General features: G+C 37.8%; 1 protein-coding gene across 2 annotated transcripts in view; it reads left to right on the top strand.

The window, feature by feature from the left end:
- CERS6 (ceramide synthase 6) overlaps positions 1–27,982 on the top strand; it is a 302,521-nt gene that overhangs the window by 145,751 nt on the left and 128,788 nt on the right. For both annotated transcript variants that reach the window (XM_038584736.1, XM_038584737.1), the window contains exon 4: positions 23,715–23,772. In XM_038584736.1, coding sequence (XP_038440664.1) covers positions 23,715–23,772 — 58 coding nt within the window. The remainder of the gene's footprint in view (positions 1–23,714; positions 23,773–27,982) is intronic.

The raw sequence follows: 27,982 nt of genomic DNA on the forward strand, positions 1-27,982 counted from the left end.
ACATAATTTGCTAGTATTCATCTGAGATCTGTGTAACATTTATTTGAGACTTATATGTAGTTTTATGTATGACATGTATAGAGGTTTCTAGATATGGTGTGAGAACCATGTGAACCCTTCTGGATCACCCACTTTATTAAGAACATTGTTTTGAACTTTACATGTACAACCTGGTTGGCAATTTTGGATAAATTTAAGTATCACAAATCTGGTATTCTGAATATAAGCACGAAGTAGAGGTGGTGATATAGAGACAAGCTCTTTCCCTTAAAAGAGGTTAGCGCACTTCTAGTAAGCATAAGAATGACTCTAATGCAAAGGAGAAAAAATAAATGCAAAATAAGATTTCCAAGTAAGCTCTTCAGAGTTTAGCGGGGAGTATGCACATCAGGTTGGGGATATCAGGACAAGCCTCACAGTTTGGGATGGACTCTGGAGAAAGCGTGCTCTTTTGATGGTGACAAATGGAGGTTTTCATTGGAGGAAATGGTGTGAGTAAATGCTTGTAAGCAGGGAAGTATAAGGACTGAGTTCAGAGTGGTGGAAAGAAAATAGAGTAGGTGATTGTGAACATGGCACTTTTCAAAGAAGAATGAATATAATTGTGACCATTAAGTGAATTTTGACTTTGTCATGGAATTAGGGAGAATTTTCCTTGCCCTTGAAGGATTTTTAGAGGAAGGAAGGAAAGAGGCAAGAAAGCAAGCTGTGTTTTGAATTTAAAGTTATTTTAGCCATGTGAAAAAATACTTAATACCTATGTTGGTGACTGACAGTTTGCTTCTACTATGTCAAACTAGATTTGACAGATGAGTATCTCCTTTTATCTAAAATTCTCTTGCTACCAAGGAGTTGGCATGCAGGAGGGACACAGAAATCTCTAACTGGGCCCTGTTTCTCTCCAGCCAATCCTTTATTATCCTTCAAGGGTATACTTCTAGCTTCCTTACAAATTAATTTTTATACTTGATAATGCCTTAATGTGTAATTTGACACAAGGATATTTGCATTTTTATAGTCAATCGCTTCTTAACCAAAGCTTTTTGTCTCTATTAGTAGGCTTTTCATATACTGATAGCATTTGGTATGGATTTGGAACCGGAGTGGGCTTTGAAGTCAGATTCATCTGGGTTGAAATTTGGCCTCCCCTCATGGGAGCCTTTCTGAGACCCACTTACTGGTGACATAGTGATGCTAACCTCATTGGGTTGTTATAATGTCTGTAACTTGCACATGGAAGGCTTCTCTTTCCTTTTCTCCCTTCTTTCCATAAGCATTATAAATGACACTGGGGTCCAGTTAATCATGGACTTATCCAACTTCTTACCTTGTGATTGGGAAACATCCATACTTCTCTTCAAGTGAGAGACTCGCAAAGTCTATGTTGTTGTCCAAGGTTTTTTCATATGTCCCTTCAGTTTTGTGTTTCTGCTGTTCAGCCAGTTATCATCTGAAACCTGAAGGCACCTTACTGGTATTTATCTCATGTGGCTTCCTGAATTGTGATTATTTGTATATTTGTTCCATTTTCCCCTTTGACTGGAGGTTTTAGACTGTATATTCCTTAAAGGCATTTTTCCATTTCCTGTGCTCAGTGTCCTATACTCATTAAATTTGGAAGGTGAATTAAGTTGATCTTATGCCTGTATAATGCTCACATGTAAATAGCAGTTGAGTCCAGTTCATACTTTTCTATGGTACTGGGCAAAGTTAAACCCATCTGTTTACCAATATCCTACAAAATATCTGCAGCGTGTCTAGAAACATCCCACCCAAACAGACCTCATGGATTGGTTTCCTCCACTCTCCAGAGGAAATGTGGAATTATTACCATGACATGTGAAGCTTGTCTATCCGTTTATTCACACTCCCCACCACCTAGTACTTATTACACTTCAGCCTACGCCCTGTGATTCAACCAGGCAGATTGGCCAAATGTACTCCCCTTCACAAAGGTAGATAAAAATATCCATTGTCAGCTGACAGAACAGGTGGCTTTCTCTTACCATCTAGAATTCCATAAAAGATGTCAGCACAGTCTCCCACAGAAGGTCATGGCCTAATCTGGGAAACAATTTTGAACTAGCCTGCAGTACAATGTGGCTCTCAACACAGAATCTCTATTTCTCAACAAATCTTTATTTCTCAATAAAGAGTCTCTGTGTCTTTTCTTGATGTTAACTTATGACTTAAATTAAGGTTAATTTGTGGTTTTTTTGGCAGTGTTGTATGCTCATTTGCTGGTTGCTTATTGACTTCTGTTCTCTGAAGACAAAGACCAGTGGTGAATTCTGATTAAATAGTTTGCTGGCACTAGAGAACATATAGTCCAGCCATTTCATTTTGTAGGGGAGGAAATAGAAAATTCTCAGTTATATGCCAATTTCTTGCCCTTACCTTGGTACTTTTTAAAAAAAATGTAATTCACAGGTCTTATATTTGTGTGCAAGTTTGAAGTTTAAAATATAGAAATAGAATATTTTAAATGACTTCCAGAAAAGGAGGCACAGATGAAGTAAAATTTACTGCCCTTCTAAGCCATAAAGTCATAAATACCTTAAATGAAATGCCAAGCCAACAAAGTTGATTCAGACAGGCTTCAAGGAGGCAGTCAGTATGCTGTGTACATACTTTGATAGTAATAGTGAGACAGAAAATGGTGGTCACAAATACCAAGAGTATTGTGTAATATAAACATTGTTTGATTCTTTTTTTTTCCCCTTCATTTAACAAGGAAATTGATTTCAGAACTTTTTTCAGATCAAGTGGCATATTGAAAATTAGTTTAGCAAAAATTAAAGAACATGGATGTATTTAATAGATAAATCTGAGTGCTACTCAAGAAAAGATATAAATTATCTGCCTGCTATAGTACTTTACTCTCTATAATTTCAGCATCATTACTGAATGTATGAGTACTAAAATATTAGCCCATTTCTAGAAGCAATAGCTTTAATTAAACCCAAGTCTTTATAGCTTTAATAAATAAAAAAAATACCCAGATCAACCTACATATATGTATAGACTTTTTTTTTTTTTTTTTTTTTACAGAGGAATGTGTAGTTAAATAACATTTCACAGTACTCAGTTATACAACGTTAGTAATTAGAGGGTTTACATTAAGAATTCAGATACGTTGTTTGCTCCCTGGGAGCAGAGAAGAATAAATATGTCTACATATGTCTACATCAATGGATATAAATTAACTTGAAGTCATTAATCTCACGAGTTAACATCAAGGAAGAACAGGGTAAAATCTGATCTAGTGAAGTTCAAGATTATGTTATTTGTGTGTGCATCTGGGAATGGAATTTGGGGCTTGACCTTGGTAGTCACTCCTTGGGATCTGGACAATATTTGACTCCCAGACACAGCTTCTTAGACCTGAGCTGGTCACCATTCAAGAAGAATGTTTCCTACAACACTGCAATTCCAGGGAAACTCTTTAGGGCACTGAATAATCTCTAAATCAGCAGGAAAGCCATTACAGCTAATGTAGTGTGTGAACTTACGTTTTGTGAAATGTGTAGATTATTTGCTTCTGTGTAGTTCAGAAGGACTGGAAAAACCGTCCTGTCCCTCCACTTCAACATCCTCCTATAGTGAGCTGGTAACAATGATCTATTCTATTGAAGGTCTGAGACACAGAACTCATCTTCTGACCCCTTTGGATATTCAGGTGATGTTTGTAACACCATGGTGGTTTTGCTGAATATCTTATTATTTAGAGAAAAGAGAAGTAAAATGTATCCAAAGGCACATTGTAGGTGGGAAGAGTACAGACCTTCCTTCCGTATTTGATAATTTCCCTTCCCATCAGCCTCACAGAATCGTGTTGAGTGACTTAGATGGATGGCTTTTTGTGTTTTCTCTTGGTAAGTGAGGGATTCAAAAGAGCTTCTGGGTACCCCAGTGAATATTGTAACATTTATGGAAGACAAATACAGAAATGATAACCAATAAGCATGTAGGTAGATCAGTATCTGGGCATCGATTCTGAACAGTTAAGAAAAATCCAACAATTTAGCTAAATGACGCCTTGATTTTACCAGTGATTTTAATGTTTGTGGATGTGCCATATTCACTGAAGTCCGTTTTTCCCATGCACTGGCAGCAGCCCTCTCAGCAGCCTCTCAGCACCCTTTTACCACCTTTTTCTACAAGTGTAGTGTCTTAAGGTTCTATTCTGTCACAGATGTCAGTGAGAGGGCTGATTGTATTTATAGCTTCTATGATGTGGCGTCTTTAGAAGCAAAGCTGGTCTGTAGTTGTTGGCCTCATTCCCAAAGAACCTTGGTCATTAGGAGACTGAGTTAGTAGAGACGCAGAATGAGGAGCCTCCTCGAGCCTGGTAAGGTTAAGAAATGTTGTTTAGGCAGGTGAGCTTCGTCTTTGGCTTGGTTATGATCTGTTAAGTGTAGAGTTTGTATCTATGTCTGGCTCTAGATCTTGATCTCAACACTCACCTAGGACCCAAGATAAGTAGTGAAACAAAAAGCTTTTCTGGTTTGTGCAGTGGAATTGTGAAGAGCTATTATTAGATATGGTTTGGAATTAAAATGGAAAAAATTCGGTAAAAAAGATGTCAAATGTATTTCCCTTAGTCCTGTTTCCCTTCTAGCTGAAAAGTGGTAAGTAAGCAGTATGAGTTCAAAGAACATGGCTTCACACAGTGCTAATTCTACATGGATAATATATTTGAAAATATTGGTGTGGTGTGATATTCATGTTTGTGTGTATAGAGTGTGTCGAGGCCAGAAGGTGGCAAACCATGGCCAATTGAATCTGGCCTACTACCAGATGTTGTATGACCTGTGAGATAAGAATGGTTTTTTCCATTTTTAAGTGGTTACACTTTAAGGGGTTATATCAATACTTATGTAATATCTTTCATTTTGCCTGTTAGCCTACAAATCCTTAAGTATTTACTATCTAACCCTTCCAGAAAAAGTTTGCCAACCTCTAGTCCAGGAAAATCAAGCATGTATCCTGATGTTGATTATAACAGATATTCGTACCTGTTGGTTCTACTCCTTTAAATTCTTTTTCTAAGGTATTAAAACCTATATTTCAATAGTAACATCTCATGTTTTTTGTAATCTTTTCAGGAGCTAATGAAGGGGGTACAATACTTTTTTAAAAATCAGCCAGTGGTCCTCACAATATTGGAAATGTACCAAAGAGAATTCTAGAATGCCTACCATATGAGGCAGTTGGCTCTAAGCTCACACTGAATGGAACATTCCCTAAGTGTTTGCTTCCATTATGAGATACTTGGGGCACCATTTCTCTCTTCTTCAATGTTCTGTGCTTTTAAATACATCAGGGAGAGAACCTAGTTGTGAGCTGATTCTCTTGTGAAGAGGACAGAATGATGATAGGCAGGGTGGGCAGTCCTGCATTTATTGAGAGCTGAGGCATTGTTATTTGTTTTAGCAGCTTTATTGAGGTATAAATTCTATACTGTAAAATTCATCCATTTTAGGGGTACCACACAGTTATTTTTGGTAAATTTACAGAGTTGTACAAGGATTACCATCCAATTTTAGAACGACCATCCCACAAAGAACACTTGTGTCCATTTGCTCTCACTCTCAACCCTCTTTCTCCCCTCAGCCCCCAGGCAACCATTAATCTATTTCCTGTCTCAATAGATTTGCCCTTTTCTGGACATTTCATATAAATGGAATCATAACCGTGGATGTTCTTTTGCAACTGACTTCTTTGAATTCGTGTAACGTTTTTGGGTTTCATATAGCTCATAGGATGTATTAATACTTGATTTGAATGGATATATCCCATTTTGTTTATCCATTCATCAACTGAGTAGACTGACATTTGGACCGTTTGTTTTTTTGACGATTACGAATAATGCTGCTGTGAACATTTACATATAAGTCTTTGTGTGGACCTGTGTTTTCATTTCTCTTCAGTAAATATCTAGAAGAGGAATTGCTGGGCTATATGGCAAATTTATGTTTAGCTTTCTAAGATATTATCCAGCTGTTTTCCAGAGCGGCTGCACCATTTTCCGATTCCTACCAGCATTTTCCAATTCCTACCAGCAATAAATCTTAATGTTCTAGAAAACACTTGGGAGTGTCTTTGATTACAGCCATTCTACTGAATATTAACTGGTATCTCATTGTGGTTTTAATTTTTATTTCCCTCATGAATAATGTGTATCTTTTCTTAAACTTATTGGACATTTTCGTATGTTTTCTTTAGTGAAATGGCTGTTTAGATCTTTTGCCATTTTTAAATTGGGTTTGTCTTCTTTTGAGTTTTAAGAGTTCTTTATGTATTCTGGATATAAATTTGTTACCAGATATTTGACTCACAAACATTTTTCCCAGACTGTGGCTTATATCTTTTCTTAATGGTGTCATTTGAAGGGCAGTGCATCTTGAAGTGTAAATTGTGAATTCATGACATGAAATTAGGTTCCAATATTTTTTCTCATATTAATTATTTTCCCCAAACTGATGTTTGTAGGAGCCTGTGGAGCCCCTGCAATGAATTGGTGGTAGGGTTTGTGATAGTGTCACACCTTTGGGAGGTTTTTCTTTTTTGCGTACCCACCCAGTATGGTTAGCTGTCATTTTAGTATCATTGTTATTGTTAAATGTTCGGTGGAGTCCTGTTGTATAAAAAGAACAAGCTTCAGCATCAGACATCATGGGGCACGTCTTGAGTTCAGTTCCCAGCTCTTCTGTTTACCAGCTGTGCCCTGTCCCACAAGCCATGTTTGTTCTGTGCCACAGTCTGAGTTGTTTATGGAGCAAATACCAAGTGTCTGGAAAAGTTGCTATGATAGAGAAAGTGGAATTACATATGCTGCTGTACTTAACGGTGGCTGGAGAATAGCAGGTGGTCAGTAGACATTTTTTGTTGTTTGTTGGCTTGTTTTTGATGTTAAGGAGGCAGTGATTAACAGGGCAAAAGAATCCTGTAATCTTCTGCAGAGGGAGAAAGCACAGCATGATTGGGAAGAAAGGGAAAGTTTTGGAGAGAAGTGATAGATTGGGCCTTATAGAGGAGGCTGATTTTGGACAGATGATAAAGGATAGTCAAGGCAGTAGGCCCAGATCTGATGTTTCAGGAGACACAGATCTTGAACTAGTGGAGAGCAAGGCAGGAATCAGAACGTGGGCTTTGATTACTGAAAGCCTTGAAGGCTAAACTCTATTCTTAACAGTGTCTTGAGAGTTGTTCTTTTAGGAACTTCAGTCTGGCTATAAATGGGCAAAATCTTGGAGGCAGAGACCAACTCTAGGGACACTGTAGGCTTAAATTATTTACACCTCTAGAAAGAAGTCCTAGTATCTAGATTTGGTTCTGAGAAAATTTGCACGCCATTCTTTCACCAGAGACATGCTTGCTTCTCTATCTCTTTCTTGGCGGTGCTATCCCCATTCTGCCTGAAGTTCTACATGAAAGAGCGTTTATAACACCAGGAAATAATGTTACTCTAAAGCATGTAGTGGAGCAGAGAATGTCTTATTTATTACATTAGCCGTTTCATCCCAAATATGTACATTTGATTACAAGGAACCACTTGAGAATCAATTTGCCATATGATTGTAAATCTCTGCCTTGAATTACACAGTGTCAGTGTTCTAGAAAACCTGTAAATATATTCTATTTTTGTAATTTGAGTTGTTTTCTCATTAATACATGCCATCATTTATGAGATGCTGGGATGCTTGGAGTGATTGATTTGCTATAATAACTAGGTGTACATTTCCTACCAATCTCACCTCTCACACCTCCAATGGCCCATGCCCCATGCCTTTCTTCTTTCTTTATACATTTTCAAACTCAAAAAATGTTTATGATTAAAACTTTGACCATCTGATATTTTTGTCATAATTATTCCTTGTTTTTCAAAGTGTGAACATCAATATACCTTTACTAACATTTTTTATTTGAAAAGGAAAGAGAATAATACTATAGTTCTTTCTGATAAATGTTGGTTATGTCAAGAATACTTTAGCTCCAAGTCCTGTTCATTTCAAAAAGTTTCCAGCATGGGCCCTGCCATGCTGAGCTTCCATTCCCGTGAGCTCTTCCTCTACTATTCCACTAAAATGGCACAGGGACCTCCAGACTCTGAATGGCTGCCCCCTTTCCTCTTGTGTTGTAGCCAAATAATGCCCTGTGCATTTCTCCCTCCTCCATGTTACATTGGGGATACTAGTGAACCCAATGGGACTTTCTCTTAGATTTGTATTCTATTGGTCCCGTGCTGCATCTCTATCCCACAGTCTCTCACCCCAGCTCACCCAGAAAAGGGACAAGGTGTTACACCATCTCCATCTTAACAAGAATTCCAGATCTGACATGGAGAGACTCAGTTCTCCAGGCACGTTTCCCTAGTGACACATGGGTACAGTAATCTTGAGATGAAGGTTACTACCTGGTCACAAACCAGGAGTGTGGACAAAGGATGTGAATGACTCCTCAGAATAGGTAATGCTTCCTTAGATTTTCGTCTGTAGCCCAGTCAGGAAACAGCTTTGTAGATCATCAGCGCCTTGAGGAGGGACCATGACTTATTTGTATTTATATTCCCAGCATCTTGTAATAGATCTTGAAGTTCAGTAAATCTTCAGTGTATTTTCCTTAATGAAAAGGTATCTGTTTGTTAGCGTAATTGGAGTAGAATTTCTTAGATTTGATGTCTCTGCATTTCTGCTAGCTGGACATTTTCTAAGAACTGAGCAATAGGTCATTAGGTCACTAGAAAATGGGGATGAAATTTTACCCATGAGAATTCCATGTGTCAGGGAAGCAGAGAATTCTATTATACTGTATTCACATAGTTTAGAGAATAATACTTAGGAATAACGTATCCAACCTATCTGTGCCACATATAAAAGTAAAAAAACTTAGATCAGATGTGAACTGGTGACCTCAAGTGGAATCCAGCTTGCAAGATGTATTTTGTTTGGCTTGCATGGTGTTTTATTTTTAAATGAGTTAATTGCCAGTGTTTATAAAAAAAAAAACAGATTTCATAAAAAGTATTTGAAATATCAGATTGCCAGATTTCTCTGAAAAATGGGAAAAACCTGGCAATACTTGAGTTTGCATTTTTTTCTTGACATTTGACTGGCTCTTATTTCAATGGGATATTGAAACTGCCACAGCCCTTGGCCCCATCTGTCACATTGCCAAGAACCAGAGTACCAGCAGCCATTCATCCTACTACCCAGAGCTAAGCCTGACCTTCTTTCTCCTTATTTACTTGACCTGCCTGGTCCCTACAGGATTGAGCTTGCAGATCCTTGTTTAGAGCCTTCAGGTTTAAAGGTCTCAGATGATGACCTTGAAGTTTAGATATTTTCTCTGTGGCTATAAAATATGAGTGCAGTGGAGTTTAGAAGTCCATGAATAAACATAAACTCATTTTGTTCATCTGTACGTCTTCAGTGGTCGATTTCTCCCCATATCATATCTTATTTATAACACCACATTGCCATGGAAATTCACTGCTGTACTTTTCACTTCCCAGCTCTACTAAATTTTACTCCTCTAACATTTTCAGAGCTGCTTGTACAATGTGCAGATTTAGTGTAGTAGCAATCTCAAGTGGTTTTGTAACATTAAATATTAAATAACTTTAAAACTGCAAACAAGGGAAAAGTAAGAAGTCAGCCAAATCCTGACACATACATTTGATAAAGAAGCAACAAAGAGTCTCTCATTTACATGACCTACTGCTCAACCACTGTCGTAGAATGAGAGCCTCCTCTACACCTATATTTTCTTCAAGTGTAGTATGAAATGTCTCCTAGAGTCATATTATAGTTTAGTAGTCTGCCTAGCATGGGCACAGGCCCCTGCAGGTATCATAGCACTTCACTGAGAAATCATTTATTGAGTGCCTGTCATACGCCTGCTTATATATACCTAGTAATGATAGTTAAGAGTTATTGGACAGGTGTTCTGTGTTGAAATGGGATCACCTCATTTCATCCCCACCCCCACCCTTTGAAGTAGGTATTATTGTCCTTGTTTTATTGATGAGGTGACAGAGGCAAAGGGCATATCCAAGACCACACAGGTTGTGTGAAACTATGGACACAGAATTCCAACCCGGGCTATGTGAACACAACCTCCCTGGTGTTGGTCCTGGGTAGATCTAAGACACAGATTTTTCCCTCAGAGCTGAAGATCCATCTGCTTGTTGGTCACTTAAAAGATAACTAGAATATATATATATATATATATATATATATATATATACACACACACACACACACACACACACACACACATATACTCTTTTAATATTAGAACGGTATATAATGGAGACAAACACTTCTGCCTTAGTAGGTGGAGACCAGAGAAAACTTCAGAAAGATCACAGTAAAAGTTGAGTTGGATAAAGAGGAAAAGCAGTCCCAGGAGAGGAGAAAGGTAGGAGACAAGGTACTGAGGCATAAATGTGAATGGGCTATTCATGAGATGAAAGGCAGCCCTGCTACCCAGGAAATGTAATATTTATAGGCAATACATGGAGACAACTATGTATTCATTATTTCCAAAAATAGGGTTAAGATGAAAATAAACAAGAAGATAGAGTTCTCACACGATGGATCAGGAATGAGATTTAGTTAGGTCACCCTAAAGAGGTGATTCCAGGCTTGGCTAGGGCAACATTTGATTAGCATCACTCAGCTAAAGAAAGAGTAGGGAGGGGCGGTATCCCTGGGTGGCTCAGTGGTTTAAGCACCTGCCTTCAGCCCAGGGCCTTATCCTGGAGACCCAGGATTGAGTCCCACATCAGGCTCCCTGCATGGAGCCTGTTCTCCCTCTGCCTGTGTCTCTGCCTCTCTCTCTCTCTCTCTCTCTCTCTCTCTCTCTGTGACTCTCATGAATTAATAAATAAAATCTTTAAAAAAATAAAAAGAAATAAAGGGTAGGGGCCCAGAGGCTTATAATTTCCCAGTTGTAGAGGACATTCTGAGATCCAGGTTGGCTGGATATATTAAAGCACTGGGGGAAAAGAGTGTTGGCTTCTGGAAAGACTTGCTTTTGGTGACAGTGCCTTAAGCCATTTTAAGATCACCAACTTTTCTTGTTTTGTTTCTGTGTTTTGTAATCAGTCTGCTGATTGTACTCTAGATTTCTGCATAGATTTGCCTGTGGGAAGAGAAACTATCATTCATGCCAAAAGAAATATTCTAGATGGTGTGACTATTCTCTTTCTCATGATTAAATCAATCAGTTGACACCTTGGCTTCAATGTCTGTCTGTGGAGTTTAGTGAAGTCTAATCCACCATGAGAGAAAGAAAACTAGATGCGCTGGACTGGGGCAGGCACTTGTGGGGGGCATAGTTAGACCTTTGAGATTTGATGACCGATGGGACACAGTGGTTGAAAGAGGAGGAGGCATTAAGGATAGGAAGCTGAGAGGAGCATCTCTGTCCTTGACAGAGATGGAAGGCCAGAAACAGATTGGATTTCTGGAAGAAAGAGAACCCATGTTTGATTTTGAGGGTTGAGTCCATAGTGCCTGTGTTGGTTGAGCATTCTGCCTTTTGGGGGTCCAGGGTTATGAAGCTGGTTCGATGCAATGCTTGCACAGCAGATGGAGAGTGGGTGGGTTCAGCTCCAGGGAGAGTATGGAGTTAAAAAGAGTTTGGGGATGGAAGCCAGGGTGTCACTGATGTCAGAGAGGAGCACAAGCAGTCTGTGCAGGAGGCAGGGGAGGCAGCAAAGTGGGAATAGAGAGTGAAAGAGCAGAGCAGCGGTGGTTCAGGCAAAACAGAGGCCCATTTGTCAAAGGTTGTAGGATCACAATAGTAGACCTAGACTCAAAGCTTAAGAAGTCAAAGAGATCTTAAAGATCTCTCTGCTTCCCCAGAAGAGAGACTTAACCTTATCCAAGATCACCCCGTAGGGATTGGGGTGTGATTACCATGTCTCCTGAGCTGCAATCTCAGGTTTATCCCATTGTCTCGTAGAGCTGTGCAGCTAGTGTGGGATGCTGTGTACTGCTAGCCAGTACGAGAGATTATGTTGCTGCTTGAAAGTGGGCAGCTCACTCTCAACACATCCCCATGCCCACAGTGAAAAGAGGGTCCTAGTTATTTAAAACATGAGGTGCTGCCGTGTGAATATAGCTGATGTGTGGCCCACTCATTACTCTTTCAATCAGCACGCAACTCACATGGTGCCAACCAGTTAGCCAAGAATGTCGCTGTATGTGTTAACTGGGCTCAATTTTGTGAAATGGCTTATTCTTCTATGTAGGAGTGTGGGTTGACTGACTCTTTTGGGAAAAACCTCAGTGATGACAGATTGTTAATCTGATTATGTCTTTTTCTCTAAAAAAGAGGAAGGAGCAAGAACATCTTTCTCCCAAGTAGAAGACAGTAGGTCAGAAGTTTACATATCTGTCTTTGTTTCTGATTGGAAGATCCTTGACATTCATGGATTTAACTTTTATTCATCCATATGTGATACATACATAGACATGCATATATTTACATAATATACATGTGTGAATTTATGTGTACAAATATACCTAAATACCTGTATCTATATGTACAACTACATATTCTTCAGACTGTTTAAAAGTCCAGAAGGAGAATGTGGCAGTGAACAGGCTGAAGGAGTTGGGGGATGGGAGATGGGGTGGGCATGGGCAGAAAAGAAAAGATTAAAAAAAAAAAGATCCAGAAGGTAAGATATTTTAAATGTTTGCATGTTATTGCCCTCTTAGGGCAAATAAATTACGAATGAGCCCAGTCAGGGACCTAGGATCCATTCCTGTCGGTCTCTCTGTTTTTAATCCCCCCCCCCCCCGCCTTCCCACTGAATTCTAAGAACTCTGATAAGTAAGTATTTTAGTCCCCATTTTCAGATGACTAAACCAAAGACATCTTATACTGGAGTCATAGGTAAGACTTTAGGGATCAGCAAAGAGCTCCACTGATATGTATGAGAAAGATGTGCTGCTCAGTCCAGCATCCAGTTATGAGATGTGTATTGGAGCCTGTGGCAGAAAACTAACACTAAACAGGTCGGTAGAAAAGGTCAGATTCATTCCTTTCTTAAACTCAAAAGTACATTTCGAAAACTTAAGTACCATTAGTTCCTATTTTCTGCTTTCCCGTGCAATCACAGCATCAGTGCTGAACAAATGGCTCTTTGTCTTCTGTCTGCTTTCATATTAAAAAAAAAAAAATCACACAGAGACTATGAAAGCACTTGATGTTCAGGGAACAAATCACATTAGTTTTACTCTAGATGATAATAAATATTTGGCTGTTTTGCCTCAACCACACACTGAAGAAGTGTGACGTTTGCAAGTGCATGCTCCAAAGTCATATTGACTGAGTTTATTTTTGGCAACAGCGGAGCAGTCTTGGTTTTATTCCTTTTTTAATCCTAGTCCTAGACAAGCATTAGTTGGAAAATGCTTATTTATCTTTTCCTGATTTCTGCAAATCGTGGCCGTTCAAATTTGAGTGCCAATGGATGTTAAGCTCACAATTATAAGTTGAGTCTATATTCGAGGGAATTCTAGGGGCAATGAGAGATATTTTATAGGCAGAATGACCTAACAGAAGTGTAATATGTAGACACTGATTTTTGGCAGATGTGTTTTGTGCAGATTGTAGGAGACCGGCACTGATGTTGAGAAGGGACAGATGCCAGCAATGCCGAATTCTCCCTTGCTAGGTGCTTGACAAGGAAAAGGATGAACCCCAGTTAAAAAAAAAAAACAAAAAACTGAAGAAAGAATCGATATAATTTAACTGTGAATAGAGCTTGAAATAAAGCATAAGAAAAAATATCCAAATCAAAGTAGTTAAATCTAAGAAATTGAACACAGTAGATTTGGAACTAAATGTAAAATGCATATGATATTTCCAATGGCAGTTTAGCCCTAAAACTACAAATGTAATGACAGGAAAAGAGTACAGTTAATTATGATGCTGAGAAAAGGATGCTTGGGGTGATGACGTAAAGAACAAGTCATTAAAAAAAAAAAAAGAACAAGTCATTCATGGTTTCCAGGTTTGGGAGAAGGAAAAGATAGAGTCATTTCATGTTTTCAGTGAGCCTAATTCTTATTCACACTATCTTTTTTATAATGAAATATTTTAAAATATAATATAACTAATAATATAACTAATAACTAATAATATAATATAACTAATATAGCAAGGACCCACTCAGCTTCTCTAATCCTGTTTTAGAGGATTAAAATATTACGGAAGCAGCTGAAGCTCCCTGTATACTCCTTTTCTGTTCTCCTTCACTTTCCAGAGATAATCTCTATCCTGAATTTGGTGAGTTTTTTCCTTCTTTATTTTTATGATGCGCATATATGTGTATGTGTGCATATGTATATGAATATATATAAATATATATACACATTCTTGAAATATATAGTATTATTTACAAATTACTAAACTTTACATTGGGCTTAATTTATTTTTTAAATCAGTGATTTAGCGAAGACTCTTCTGCTCAAATTACGTTCTCATTTGACCTGAGAATGAAAAGTGAATAGGTTTGACTTACTTCCAACCTCAGTGACTTTGCATTGATAAGTCTGTTGCTTCTCAAACAGAAACAGCTGAGCCTTCAGCAAATGAGGAAAACCATTTGGAGTCACAGAGTAAATTATTGATGGAAGTAGCAATAATTTCAGGAAATGTTTGCTTTGAGGCTAGAACTCAAGTCTGTGCAATCAGTCCATGGGATGAGTGGCATCTTTTTCTCCTAACAAGGGTTTTTTGTTGTTGTTGTTTTCTTTTTGGACTCCTGTACTAATGAAAGTTTGAAAGCTATTCTGGGAATTTAGATTGTATCCCAGAGTTTCCAAAAAATGGCAGTTTTCATCTCAACTTTTTTTTAGTCTTTGAGATACAGAGGATGTTTTCTAATCCCCCTAGTTGATGAACATCTCTATTACATGCAGGTAATAAAGTTAGTATCCCAGTAACAGCTTGAAAGGAAAATACTGACCAAAATATGTTACAGCCTTAAAAAAATATATTAAGATGAAACCTGTCATTAACGAAGTCTGAGGTCTATCCCTCACTCACCAGATACTGCTCCCTGTAGGTAAAAAAACTAATTCTTGGAGGGAGGCACTTTGGCTAAAAGCCTGTGGAGCCAGAAAGAAATATGTGTCTGCATCATTAACATGATTCAGTGATGTCTGATGGTTTTGTCAGTCCTATCAATGCCAATTAATCAAGGGCCTTATTTTGTTCTACAAACCCCTAAATCCAGCCAATCAACCAGTCACCTAAACAGACAAATAGAATTCTGAAATTTGTGGGTCTGTAAAAAATTTAGGTGTTGGTTTAATTCGTGAAATTCCATATTTATACACTAATGAACATTACTCTGCTTCCTCAGAGAATAGGCAGTAATACCTGGTGTCTGTTGAGTATTTTCTGAAACTTAGAGTGCGGCCATCCATGTCCAGTCTTAACGTTAAGGCCACAAAATATAGATGAAGGAGACCTGTCTTCTTTCACCAAGTTACCTGAGAGTATAGGGGAGTGGCACCATTCTCTGGACCCAGTGTTCTCATCTATAGAACAAGGGTGGGGATGGACTCCTAGGGGCCCCTACCTAGTTAAGAAGAACCCCAGTTTCAAGGAAATACAAAAATGGGGGATGGTTACCTCTGATTAGTGTGCACAGAAATACACTGATATTCTGTAAGACCCGTAAGACCAAACACTTGCCTTGGGTGAGCTGTTTTCCCACTAAGGTAAGCAGCATTACGTTCACAACACTAACCCCAACTAGGATTCTAAGTCATAGCACTTTGAGTATGTGCTTTACGTTATGCAGAGAAAGGCAGAGACAACCGGGGAAGTCTCATGTGCCCTCTTGCCTTAGCATAGAAAAGGAGCTGAAATGGAGGTGGGCAGGTGTCAGAGTAATTCCACTGATTTTGTGTTAATATGGTGAAAGAGAGCAAGCTGTGGAGAGAAGTTGCCATAAAAAATAAGTTTTATTTTTGTATTAAAGAGGCAGTATTTAGTAGTGAGAAACATGGTCCCTGGAATCAGCCTGCCAGGATGCAAATACCAAATTCACCACTTGCTCAACTGTGTTTTTAGGCAAATTACCTAAGTCGCCTCTCCTTATCTGCAAGATGGAAGCGACAGTAGCATCTGCCCCATATGGTTCTCATAAAATATAAATGAGGTAATACATACAAAACTCTGAATGATGGTAACCAGGCATAAAGTAAGTGCTCAAGAGATGCTGGATATTGTTTTCTAAAAATAAATTGATGATCCTCAAAGATCATCTTGTAAGTAGAAATACTGTTTACTTTGTAAGGAAGACTTTCTGCTGTTAAGCTTGAAACCATAATTCACTTCAAAACTTTGTGGAAGTGAGTATGTCAGATATAATACAAAAACCCCTTTGAAATGTTTTAGAAATCCAGTTGTACTTGACTGGGGAAATGATAAAATATGAATATGTTTATGCCGTAGCTTTGTTAGTACCTTAGGAAAGTCATCAGCTATGAGTTTTTAGTAGAGAAACAAAAATTTAATATACTTTGTGCTTAGAGGTAAAAGGGTAGGTTTGTGTATTTTAAATTATCAACATAATAAAATCTATTTCAAAATCTATTCTCACTTCTCATAATTTTACTTTATCTGTAATAATTTGCAAGATATAATGGCATGGTTTATATTAAATCTTAAATTTTATGGAAGAAAAGATACAAGCCCAACCTCACTTCTCTTCATGTATTTGATAAGACATGAGTTAATCCTTGTTTGTTGAGATGATGGAACAGCTAAAATGAGAAATGTCTCAAAAGTAATGAATTCCATTTAATAATTAAAGGAACTATATGCTGATTTTTTTTTTTTTTGCTCTGTATCCAAGTATTGCACTCAATAACAATATTTTTCATTATGTACACTGTTCTGGAGCTGGCTGTCTTTGATCCCAAATTCCTATTATGTTGGTCATCTAAAAAATTGCATTAGCAATATTTGGCATGTCATCCCCCCCTTTCCTTTTTATATTTTTGCACAGTTCCTAGAAGTAGTTGATAACATTATTAGATTATGGGCTATTTTGGTTAAAATAAACTTGAAAGTAAAATAAAGGGAGTACCTATACCTTTAATAAAAATTCTGACGTCAGTTTAGGAGCTGTTCCTTGCAAGACACTATGTTTGCTGTCAGAAGTACAAAGATACTTAAGACTCGGTTTTACCTACTTGGAACTCCCGAGCAAGTCAGAGGTTTGTGGCTGTAATCAAAGATGAGGTAGACGGGTAAAGAGCACACCATCAGAGAGAGAGACTCACAGTGCTTTCAGTGTTGCAACATTCAGAAAAGGTGGATTCATAGACTGGCTAGCATTTGACATAAATCCTTAAGGGGGGAATAGTATTTTATCCGGTAGAAAGGATGGCTAAGATGGAGACTGGCCCCCTGGTCATTATCGTTGACCCTACATGGCAAGCTCTGTATTATTTTAGCTGCCCTCGTATTGAATAAAAGCACCAGTACAGTCCTTCCCTGTCTCCGAACTTTCAAGCAGCCGATTTCTATTCATCAGGACAGAGACTATTCTCATTATGTGGTGTCCCTTAACGTCTCCTTGGTTAAAATCAGTATTTTAGCTGAACACATTGTCTTCAGTTTTTAGGAGTATACAGTTCAGGAAGAGGTAGCACATAGCCTAATGGTTAATGGTTAAGTCTCTCCCTTACTGAGCTATGTGACCTTCAGCAATTTAGCAAACCACTCTGTACTTGTTTCCTCATCTAAAAAAAAGGGAGAAGGGGGCATGATGATAATAGTACCTACTTTGTTGTTTGGAATAGTTTCACTAAATGACTTCCTGTTTGTAAAGTGTTTAGAACAGCTCGTGAAATAGAGGAAGTACTCCATAATTGTTGCAAGCAAAATGGCCCCATATGCCTGCCTTGCTCCATCTAGGACAGTATGCTGAGTTGAGCTCTGGGGGCTGCTCTGGATGTTTTCCCTGCTTCATCCTCTTAGAGATAAGGATCCTGGTGCCATTTGTGACACCTGGCAGCAAGACACAAGATGTCAACACTCTGATTCCGTACTTTTATGGCACATTTTATTAGTCTTGATTTCAACAAAGAGCCCTTTCAGCAGCCTTGTTGTATAAGGACAATAAACCAGCCTTGTTGTATAAGGACAATAAACTACCACCAGTGGGTGGTAGTTTTGGCTAGCTTTCCATTCTAAATTTCAGGTTTGATGAATATAAAAGGTTTCCATGTCTAAGCAAATGTAATGGAACATATTGACTTCTCTAGGCAAAAGAAATGGACTCGAATTCTGTGGGATTTGAAAGGGGGCTTCAGAGTCAGTGCTGAGCTAGGTTGGTGTCTTGGTTTTGCCACTTAGCAACAGTATAGTGACTCAGCCTTGGGTAAGCTAATCCCTTGGCCTCTGTGTCCAGTAGAGGTTGCAGCCTTGCAGTCATTTCCTCACCTGGAGTCTTTCTGGTGCTCTGTGCTGCTTCTGAGCTCCTCTGCTGACACCTTAGGATCCAGCTTCTTGGTTCTGCCAGTCAGGCTGACACTTACTTTCTCCTTTCCAGACTCTAAAATGGAGTGGTGGTTCTGGGGCTGTGGCCTTGGGAACTTAACAAAATTCCTTTTCTGCCTGTTTAGTGCTATATTCCTAAAAGGCACAGAGGTAACCACCTTCAACCACCTTCAACCAGGCTTTAAGTTTTTAAGGCAAGGTTCAACTATATTTCTAATATTACTGTAACAACAGTGTCTTTTAAAATTTCTCTGTAAGAATAAGTTTCATGCTTCCTTTCATGCTTCCATCCCCTGCTTTCATTAGTATGATCTAAGGATTTATCCCCTGGTTATTGTTCAATATTTTATATTAATTACATTGTCCCCGAAGGGCAATAGCACTTAATCTGGCAATGAAATTTAGGGCAATTATTTATGTTACTAACCCTAATCCTTTTATTCCAAAATTAGGCTTTTTGAATTCTTAATTTTTATGTGTATCTTGACGGGTTCGAAACGAGATAAGTAATTTTTTAGTAAAGGTTAATAAGTAATATATTTTCAAAGCCTTTGAATATGTGAGACTGCTTTTCCTACTCCTTCACAAATGAAAGGCAGTTTGGCTGGCAGTCGCCCCCTCTGATTGACTCTTGCCTTTCTTGTGTAGGTTAGGAATACAGAGGAGAAATTTATGACCAAATGGACACATGTTTCTTTGATGGTGACTTATTTTTGCTTTTATGCCTGGTACTAAAGAATTTTTTAAAAAGATTTTATTTATTTATTCGAGAAAGAGAGAGAGAGAGAGCACAGCAGGGGGAGAGAGAGGCAAAGGGAAAAGGAGAAGCAGACTCCTCTCTGAGCAGGGAGCTTGACATGGGGCTCAATCTGAGGACCCTGAGATCATGACCCTGAGCTGAAGGCAGACATGTAACTAACTGGAGACACCGGGCACCCGAAGAATTTTTTTTAACCCTAGGATTCATAGCTTTTGTCAGAATTTGGCTTTGAATTGATATTATTTGGAATATAATTGAGTTCTCTTTTTTTCAGTTCAGATTTTGTTTTTTTACGGTCTTTAATTATTCTATTTCAGTTCTGCACTTGTGTTTTCTTGGAAACAACTATAATTAGCCTTGATTTTCCTGGTCCTTCAGATCTAGTCTTTCATCTATTGGTTCTTTTCTCTGGCCATAAGAGGGTGTTTGTCTTGTACATCAATGATTTAATTTTACATAGTACACATCTACATTTTTCTCTCTCCCCCCATGTGGGTAATATTCTATCACTCCATTTTTAACATCTTTGTAGTGCTTCTTTATTTCTCTTAGAATCTCTTTTTATCATACCCAGTAGTCCTTTATTGATTTATGGCTTTCTTACTTTTGTCTTTAAGGGACATGTCTTCTTGTATCGTATTAACAATGCCAAATACTTTTCTAAAAATTAACATCTGGTTCCTCTAGGGAGTTGTTTTGAGGAGACAGGTCTTCCTTTTAATTTTTAGCATGCTCTTTTCTTTCCATATTTATATACCACTTCTTGGTAGACCTGTGTTGAAATTTAGCTCTTACTTTCATTCCTGAATTTGGCAATATCCATCCAGGCCTGGTCACAGAGAGGGTACATGGAATGCCCTGTGCCCTCCCCTCCCCATCCTCTTGTTTGCTAGTAAAAGTCCTCTTTTAGAACTCAGACCTTATAGTAGTTGATGTTTATAGGCCCTGGCCCCTTTTCACTGGGGCCATATAAACCAGCAATTGCTAATGCCTTGTTCTCCATACTCTCTATATGGATTACTTAAGAACTCCAACCTCCAGAATACATACCACCATAGATCATCTTGTCTCTAAATTTGCTTTTCTGCAACTGAAACTCCAGGGTGTTACATATTTCCCTATCTTCCTCCTCACCTTTTAACTAACTGCTAAGGTCAGGGGCCTCTCCTCTGCCTCAAAAAGCCCCATTCGTGACCAAGAGCAGGTGTCTGACTGATACTGATTGTTGCATTTGTATCCAAGATGGTAGAAGCGGAGAAAGGGAGATATGCTAAGATTTTCCTACTTCCTTCAGGACTTGTAGTTTGTTTCTCTCTGCCTTGAATTGCGTTTCTAAAATCTAATTTTATTCTTTGTTTTCTGCTCTGTGATTCTTGCAATAACTTGAAGGTGATTATTTCTTTTTGTGATTGCATGTACCTTTATTTACCTCTTGTTTTATAGATATTTTAGTGGAAGGTTGGGGGAAACTATATACATCAGGAAATTTGCTAGACACCATTTAAAACTGTAACTTCTATAAAACTACACAAATAAAAAAAAGTTATGCATGTAGCAGTATACTTGAAAATTTTGCTTCCTACAGATATTTTGTGCAAATAAATTCTGTCTCGTAAATATTCATCACAAATTGTTATTCAAATGATGGAGGCATCCGTGTCCTGTATTAAAACCTAGGCCTTATGAAAACTGGGTCAATCTAGTGAGGAAATAAAATGTAGGTATATTAAGTGATTATAGGAATTCCAATGACTTCCATAAAGTTTTTATTATACATAAAAATTGCCTGATCACTGCTTACTAACAGGAGAGTTTTACAGCTGAAACAGCTGTTATAAATCATTTAATCGAAGAGTTGCAAATTCAGTTGCCTTCAGAGGCCAGAAAAGTGACCTGTATATGCATGAAGCAAGTTGGTTTAATACTTTGGGGAATGGAAGAAACTGGAGAAAAGTGGAGATTACTTGTGCCACCAAATCTTTGGGCCATAATATCAAAGGAGTGTAATATAAACCCACTCTCTCATTATAGAGATGAAACTGGAGTCAAGGAATAATGGATATGCTCAAAGTTAGGAGGTTCTGCATGTCCCAACCAGAACTAGCTACATAGTTTGCAGTGCCCAGCACAAAATAAAATGTAGGGCCTCTTGTTCAACAATTATTAAGAATTTCAAGATAGTGACAGCAAAACATTAAAACTAATCATGGGACCCTATGGTGACTGCACAAGTTACACACACAGCCTTAATTTTGCTCCTGGTTTTTACTTCTGATCTAGAATTTATACTCTCATCCACAACCACCAAAAAATCAATAATGGAGAAGTGGTTAAAATTAAGTCCTTGACTTACTGTTGTAAGTGAACTTTTACTTAGAAGAGGGCCTTTCTATATCATTTGGAAGTTTCTGTTGAATTATTATATTGCTTCTGTCCATTTTTATCGTTTCTTCCTGACTTCAGGTTTTATGAATTATGAGTCGAAGATATTCAACCATAAAGTTCAAAGCTCTTCTCTAAATGTTAGTTCTGGTTTGAATTCCAGGATGTTTGAAAGGTCAGTCAGCCCAGAAATGAAACTGAGGGACACTTGTGTCTGCTGTTGAGCCTTACTCAGCTCTCAGGGGCCCCCTACCAATATTCTTTTCCTCTTACCTGCAGAAGCTGTCATCTTTTCTAAAATATTTTGTCTACAATTTGAATCATTTCCTAAAATCACCTCTCTTCCCCCTCTTTTTTTTTAACCTTATTTGAAAATTTTACTTGGCTTGCAAACACATAAAGCAGTTTGCCTCCTGACAGATTGAAATTGACTAGTCCCTTTCTCCTTAGTGATTGTTTATAACTTGTAAAGTGCTACTAACAACATAGCCTCAGAAATGCTATTTGGTGAAATGTAGACAGCTTTTAAAGGCATAGCTATTCACACTCAGAAGATATGAGAAATAAAATTGGGAATTGGGTACTAGGGTAAGAGTTTTTTTTGTAGTAACCATATATACATATAATATATAATTTATATAAAGTCCTTATATTTATACAAAGTCTTATGTGTATGTTTTTAAAATTTCAGGTACTTTACCATTGAATATTTCGCTCTAAATCCCCTAAAAACAAAGACATTCTCCTACATGGGCTGTAATACAATCCCTCCACTCAATAAATTTAACATTTATATAACACTAAAGTCTAATTTGAGATTCATATTCAGTGTTTTCCGTTGTCCCAATAATTTTTGATATTGTAAAAAACATCTCCTCATCTATTATCTATGAAGTCCATTTTAATTTTGATATCAAATGCATTCATTTTCTTCTAAGGAGCAGTTTTGAAGGCCCTATTTAGAAGTTTTTGGCTATCTCCAAATTGCAAAGATACCTTCCAACAGTTTCCTCTGTTAGTTTTACAGTTTCACCTTTCAAATTTAAATTTTTTAAAATTTTTATTTATTTATGATAGTCACAGGGAGAGAGAGGCAGAGACACAGGCAGAGGGAGAAGCAGGCTCCATGCACCGGGAGTCCGATGTGGGATTCGATCCCGGGTCTCCAGGATCGCGCCCTGGGCCAAAGGCAGGTGCCAAACCACTGCGCCACCCAGGGATCCCTCACCTTTCAAATTTAGGTCTTACATCTAAGTACAGTTTATCTTCGTATAGGGTAAAAAGTAGGGCTTCAGCTTTTTGCCCCACCCCCGAACATCACGTGATCACTGTCTACATAAAGTCTTATATTTTAAGACTTAAATGTTGAATCATTTAAAATTGAAGAGAACCAAAAATGTTTTTCCTCATTAAAAACCTGAAAGACTAACTAACAGCTAGACGTATAGTTTGCGGTGGTATGTAAGGTTGTTGTTAACAGCTGTACATCAGATGGAGGATTTAGATTCCAAATGCGTTCCTTTAGCAGTATCCACAAAGATGTCAATCAGTATTTGTTGAAAGATGAAGAAAAAAATCTTAACCTGATTTAAACATACCAAGACTTTTATTTTTAAACTGAATATGAACTTCAGATAAGTCAAGTTGTTTACTTAATATCTGAATTAGACAAAGAATTCAAAACAATCTTATGTATCTTTATATTGTTGAACTGTATCCCTTCATGAGCAATTAACAAGAGGAAATTTATATGTTGGAGAAAGAGAAGATTAACAAATGGGCAAATACAGAAACTGGAAGAAAATTTGTTATGAATTATTAATATTTAAGATTTTGCAGTAAATCATGCACATGAGTGTAATGTGTTCAGCTAACACTGAAATTGCTTATTAAGCTTAACCCCTGGTTGGAGTGGTGGGGGGGGGGCAAATTCAATGGACTTTTTTCACTCACATGTTTCAGAATACTATGCTGTGAAAGATATAAACTGATTGTCATAGAATGTTTTTTTAAACTTCTACAGGTGGAGATTTTCATTTTCCCTTTATGTATTTACCTATGGAGTCCGGTTCCTAAAAAAGGTAGGATCTGTCAAGTTACTTTATATAATTCGTATATAACTGTAAACCTATGTCTCATTTTTTATGTGTGACAGTAGTAGTATTTTAAACAATCATAACAGGCCTCCTAAGAACATTTGTGCATTTTTCTTTTGCTCAGAAAATATTTGTAATTTATCTTTGGTAGTAAATATTTTTTAGGTATATACCAAAAATATCTTTGAAAATAATTTATTTTGCCAGTGAAAGATGTTGCAAGTCCTCTGACCACTGTAGTTGGTTACTTATTACTTATATGGGCATTAGAAGCCTTATAAAATCCATATTATGCTTTGAAAGAAGTTAAGAGTTTCCACAATTAAAAGAATCAGTTGTTGTAATGTGTGTTATCACTGTAATTCTCACCAACAGAAATTATTGTTTTAGTGTCTTGCGTAGGTATTAACAAGGCAACACCAGCTGCTGGTGGAAAATGGAGTTCCTTTCATAGATTGTGTTTCCTCTGCTACTACTTTGCTATTCCTTTTTTTTTTTTTTTTTAAGATTTTATTTATTTATTCATGAAAAACAGAGAGAAAGAAAGAGAGGCAGAGACACAGGCAGAGGGAGAAGCAGGCTCCATGCCAGGAGCCTGATGTGAGACTCGACCCTGGGTCTCTAGGATTATGCCCTGGGCCGAAGGCAGGTGCCAAACCACTGAGCCACCCAGGGATCCCCTACTTTGCTATTCTTGCATAAACTGAGGCACTTTTAGCTATGAAAGTAATTCTTCTCGGCTGCCTTAGCATTTTTCCTGGTTATTCCAATGCTGAATGCTATTATTAAAAGTTATACTGCTTAAGTTCAAGTCTCAGGAAACTTAGCTTCTTAGTCATACTGATTTGGCAGAAAGTTGGAAATTATTTTTTAAAAAATTTATAGTATTAAGCTTTAAAGTGAAATCAATGTTATCTTTAGTAGAAAATTTTTCTCAAAATAGGGCATTGTGCCCAGTGTCATGTCTTACCAGTAAATTTTCATGTAAATATTGATGTGAAAATTTGCAAATGCATTTTTAGTTTTAAGGTCGGAGTTATAAGATATTGTTTGCCTGTGGCAAATTCTATCATAAATAGTTGTACCCAATGTCATATTTTCCTAGAAGGATTATTCTTTTTTCTTGTTGTTTTTTCCTTTAATAACTACACTGATTTTTCACTTAATAAGGCTACATGGCCCAGAGACCACTTGACTAGATTTAAAAGGATGAACTTCATTCTGTAGGCGGAGTATGACCAAATTCTCAACTGGGGTACATAAATGAGGTGGAATCTGCCTATTTTGGAACCCAACTGTTCTAGTTTTCAAATATACTTACATAGAGAGAAAATGGAAAGAATGACTTAGGGCTCCTGTGCTTACAACGTCACTGCCCTGAAAAAGGAAATAGCTTTTGTTGGAATGTCAGCCGTGGAGGGAAAGTTGTGTTTCATGGGAATGGCGAGTCGCTAACAGAGGTCACGGTTTGGAATTCATTGTTGGGTTCTGTGGGTGAAGGGCTTTTACGGTAAGCAAGGAGAGATGGTGAGAGCCGGAAGCATTTTTTTGCCCTCTTCCCTACATCTACAGGGTATGGTCTCTAGCCCTTCTACAGCAAGCCTGGCCATCTCTCATCAGAACAGGAAGCATTTTGACACTTAGCTCTGCTTCTCTCTGTCCCTAAATGGACCAAAGGGAACAAGATCAGCTTTTATCTTCTAGGCCTGGGTGGCTCTGTAGAAGGCAGTAAGAGGGCCTGTTGGTGGAATGTTTGCTTGGAAATTGCTTTTTCCTTAAATTATCCTGGTTCCCTTCCTCCCTTCCTTCCTCCCTTTCTCCCTCCCTCCCTCCCTCCCTCCCTCCCTCCCTCTCTCTCTCTCTCTCTCCTTTCTTTCTTTCTTTCTTTCTTTCTTTCTTTCTTTCTTTCTTTTCTTTCTTTCTTTCTTTCTTCTTTCTTTCTTTCTTTCTTTCTTTCTTTCTTTCTTTCTTTCTTTCTTTCTTTTTTTTTTAATTTTTATTTATTTATGATAGTCACACACAGAGAGAGAGAAAGGCAGAGACATAGGCAGAGGGAGAAGCAGGCTCCATGCACCGGGAGCCTGATGTGGGATTCGATCCCGGGTCTCCAGGATCAAGCCCTGGGCCAAAGGCAGGCGCTAAACCGCTGCGCCACCCAGGGATCCCCTCTTTCTTTCTTTCTTTCTTTCTTTCTTTCTTTCTTTCTTTCTTTCTTTCTTTCTTTCTTTCTTTCTTTCTTCTTTTCTTTCTTTCTTTCTTTCTTTTTTTCTTTTCTTTTCTTTTCTTTTCTTTTCTTTCTTTCTTTCTTTCTTTCTTTCTTTCTTTCTTTCTTTCTTTCTTCTTTCTTTCTTTCTTTCTTTCTTTCTTTCTTTCTTTCTTTCTTTCTTTCTTTCTTTCTTTCTTTCTTTCTTTTCTTTCTTTCTTTCTTTCTTTCTTTTCTTCGAAAGCAGGGGAAGGGGCAGAAAGAGAATCTCAAGCAGACTCTGAGCTGAGCTGGGAGCCTGACATGGGGCTCGATCTCACAACCCTGAGATCATGACCTGACTGAAACCAAAAGTCGGATGCTTAACTGACTAAGCCACCCAGGTGCCGCTGTCCTGGTTCCCTTTCAAAATGCATCTAGTTACAACAAATGCTTAAAAAGTGGGAAGAAAACTAGATGTTCTTCTTGGCAGATTATTTGCATTTGGGGTTTCTTCCTCTACTACTAAGAAGCTTTCAGTTTTGGTTGAGTGTGTAATTTGATGTTAGTTATCATGTGTGGGACAAAAACGCACGAAAGGGACTGAACCAGCTGTGGAGACTTCATAAACCATCTTGTCCAACCCTCTTTTATTGCACAGCTGGGGAGCAGAAATCCTGAGAGGATAGGTAGCATTACAGAGGTCACACAGTTCGTTTATTAAAAGCTGAATCTGAAATGAAACATGCTTAGCTGTCTCTTAATCCAGTACTTTCTCTGCTCGACCAGCATGCCCTAACTTCAGCATGATTTCCAAATGACTTCCTTCTTTGGTGAAGTTAGCTGACTTGACCTCATGTAGTCATTGTTACCATTTATAGAACCTTAAGTACTTTCTTTAATGGATATTTAAAATATATTTTCTATTAACTTTCTTGGGATGGACAGTGTGTTTGCCCATCTCACCCAAGAGGAAGAAATATGTATTGTCCGCCTCAGAAATAATCAAAATAAGATAATTCAAATTTTTACAACACTCTAAGTGTTTTAAATAAAATAGCAGGGCAGTGAACCAATTTTAAGAGGTGAGAGGCCACAGCTGCTTCTTACTCCCAGCATTTAAAATGTTTATTCCTACATGGGCTATTAGAAAAATACCTGAGCAAGCTTGCACTGCCCAATTTTTTTCTGCCTTTATGTCAAATGAACCTGATGCATCTCCTAGGGGAGATTAAGTTACTTTAGAACCCTTTCTACCCTGAAATTCTGTTAAAGATTCAGTTAGAGGCATTTATCAAATGCAAAGCACCATGTACCTACGATAATAATCTTAAAAAATAAAAACAAATTGATTAATAAATAATTTTTGTGAAAACCGTAGAGTGTTAGATGTAGAAATTGTCGTATGTATCATACATATGTGTCATATGTATGTATCATATGTATCAAATTGTCATATGATACATATGAACACCTCTTTTTATTTTTTTTATTTTTTATTTTTTTTGAACACCTCTTTTTATAGATGAGGCCAAGGAGGTATCAATTCTCTAGTGCAAGAATAGCTTTGGTTTTCTCTGCCATGTTGAAATAAATTCAGGCTGAGTACTGAAGCTTTATTGAATGCTTGTAACTTTTCCAATTTGAATTGGCTTAATCATATGGGGAGAAGATACATATTTTTCTGGGTTCACCACATTATAGTGGAGTTACAGTGTGTAAACGTGACTGATTCAAATGCCCTCAGTTTTAAAATATTCTTTGTATTTAGAATACATATAAACTAGATTTATGCCAGTAGACATTTGTGCTTATTTTGGGTCCTATGAGGAGATGCCAAGAACAGATTAAATGTGCAAGAAATTGATTCAGGGAAATGCCTGTGACCAAAAATGGGGAGGGTGTTGGAGAGACTGGAAGAGCCTTCAGATCACAGTGTAAGACTGACCCCCAGTGTGGGAAAGAGAGAAGGAGGAAAGGTTAGGTGAATCTCCAAGACTGCAGTGCCTTTCT

Source organism: Canis lupus, chromosome 36 (genome assembly GCF_011100685.1).
Source record: "Canis lupus familiaris isolate Mischka breed German Shepherd chromosome 36, alternate assembly UU_Cfam_GSD_1.0, whole genome shotgun sequence".
Lineage (NCBI taxonomy): Eukaryota > Metazoa > Chordata > Mammalia > Carnivora > Canidae > Canis > Canis lupus.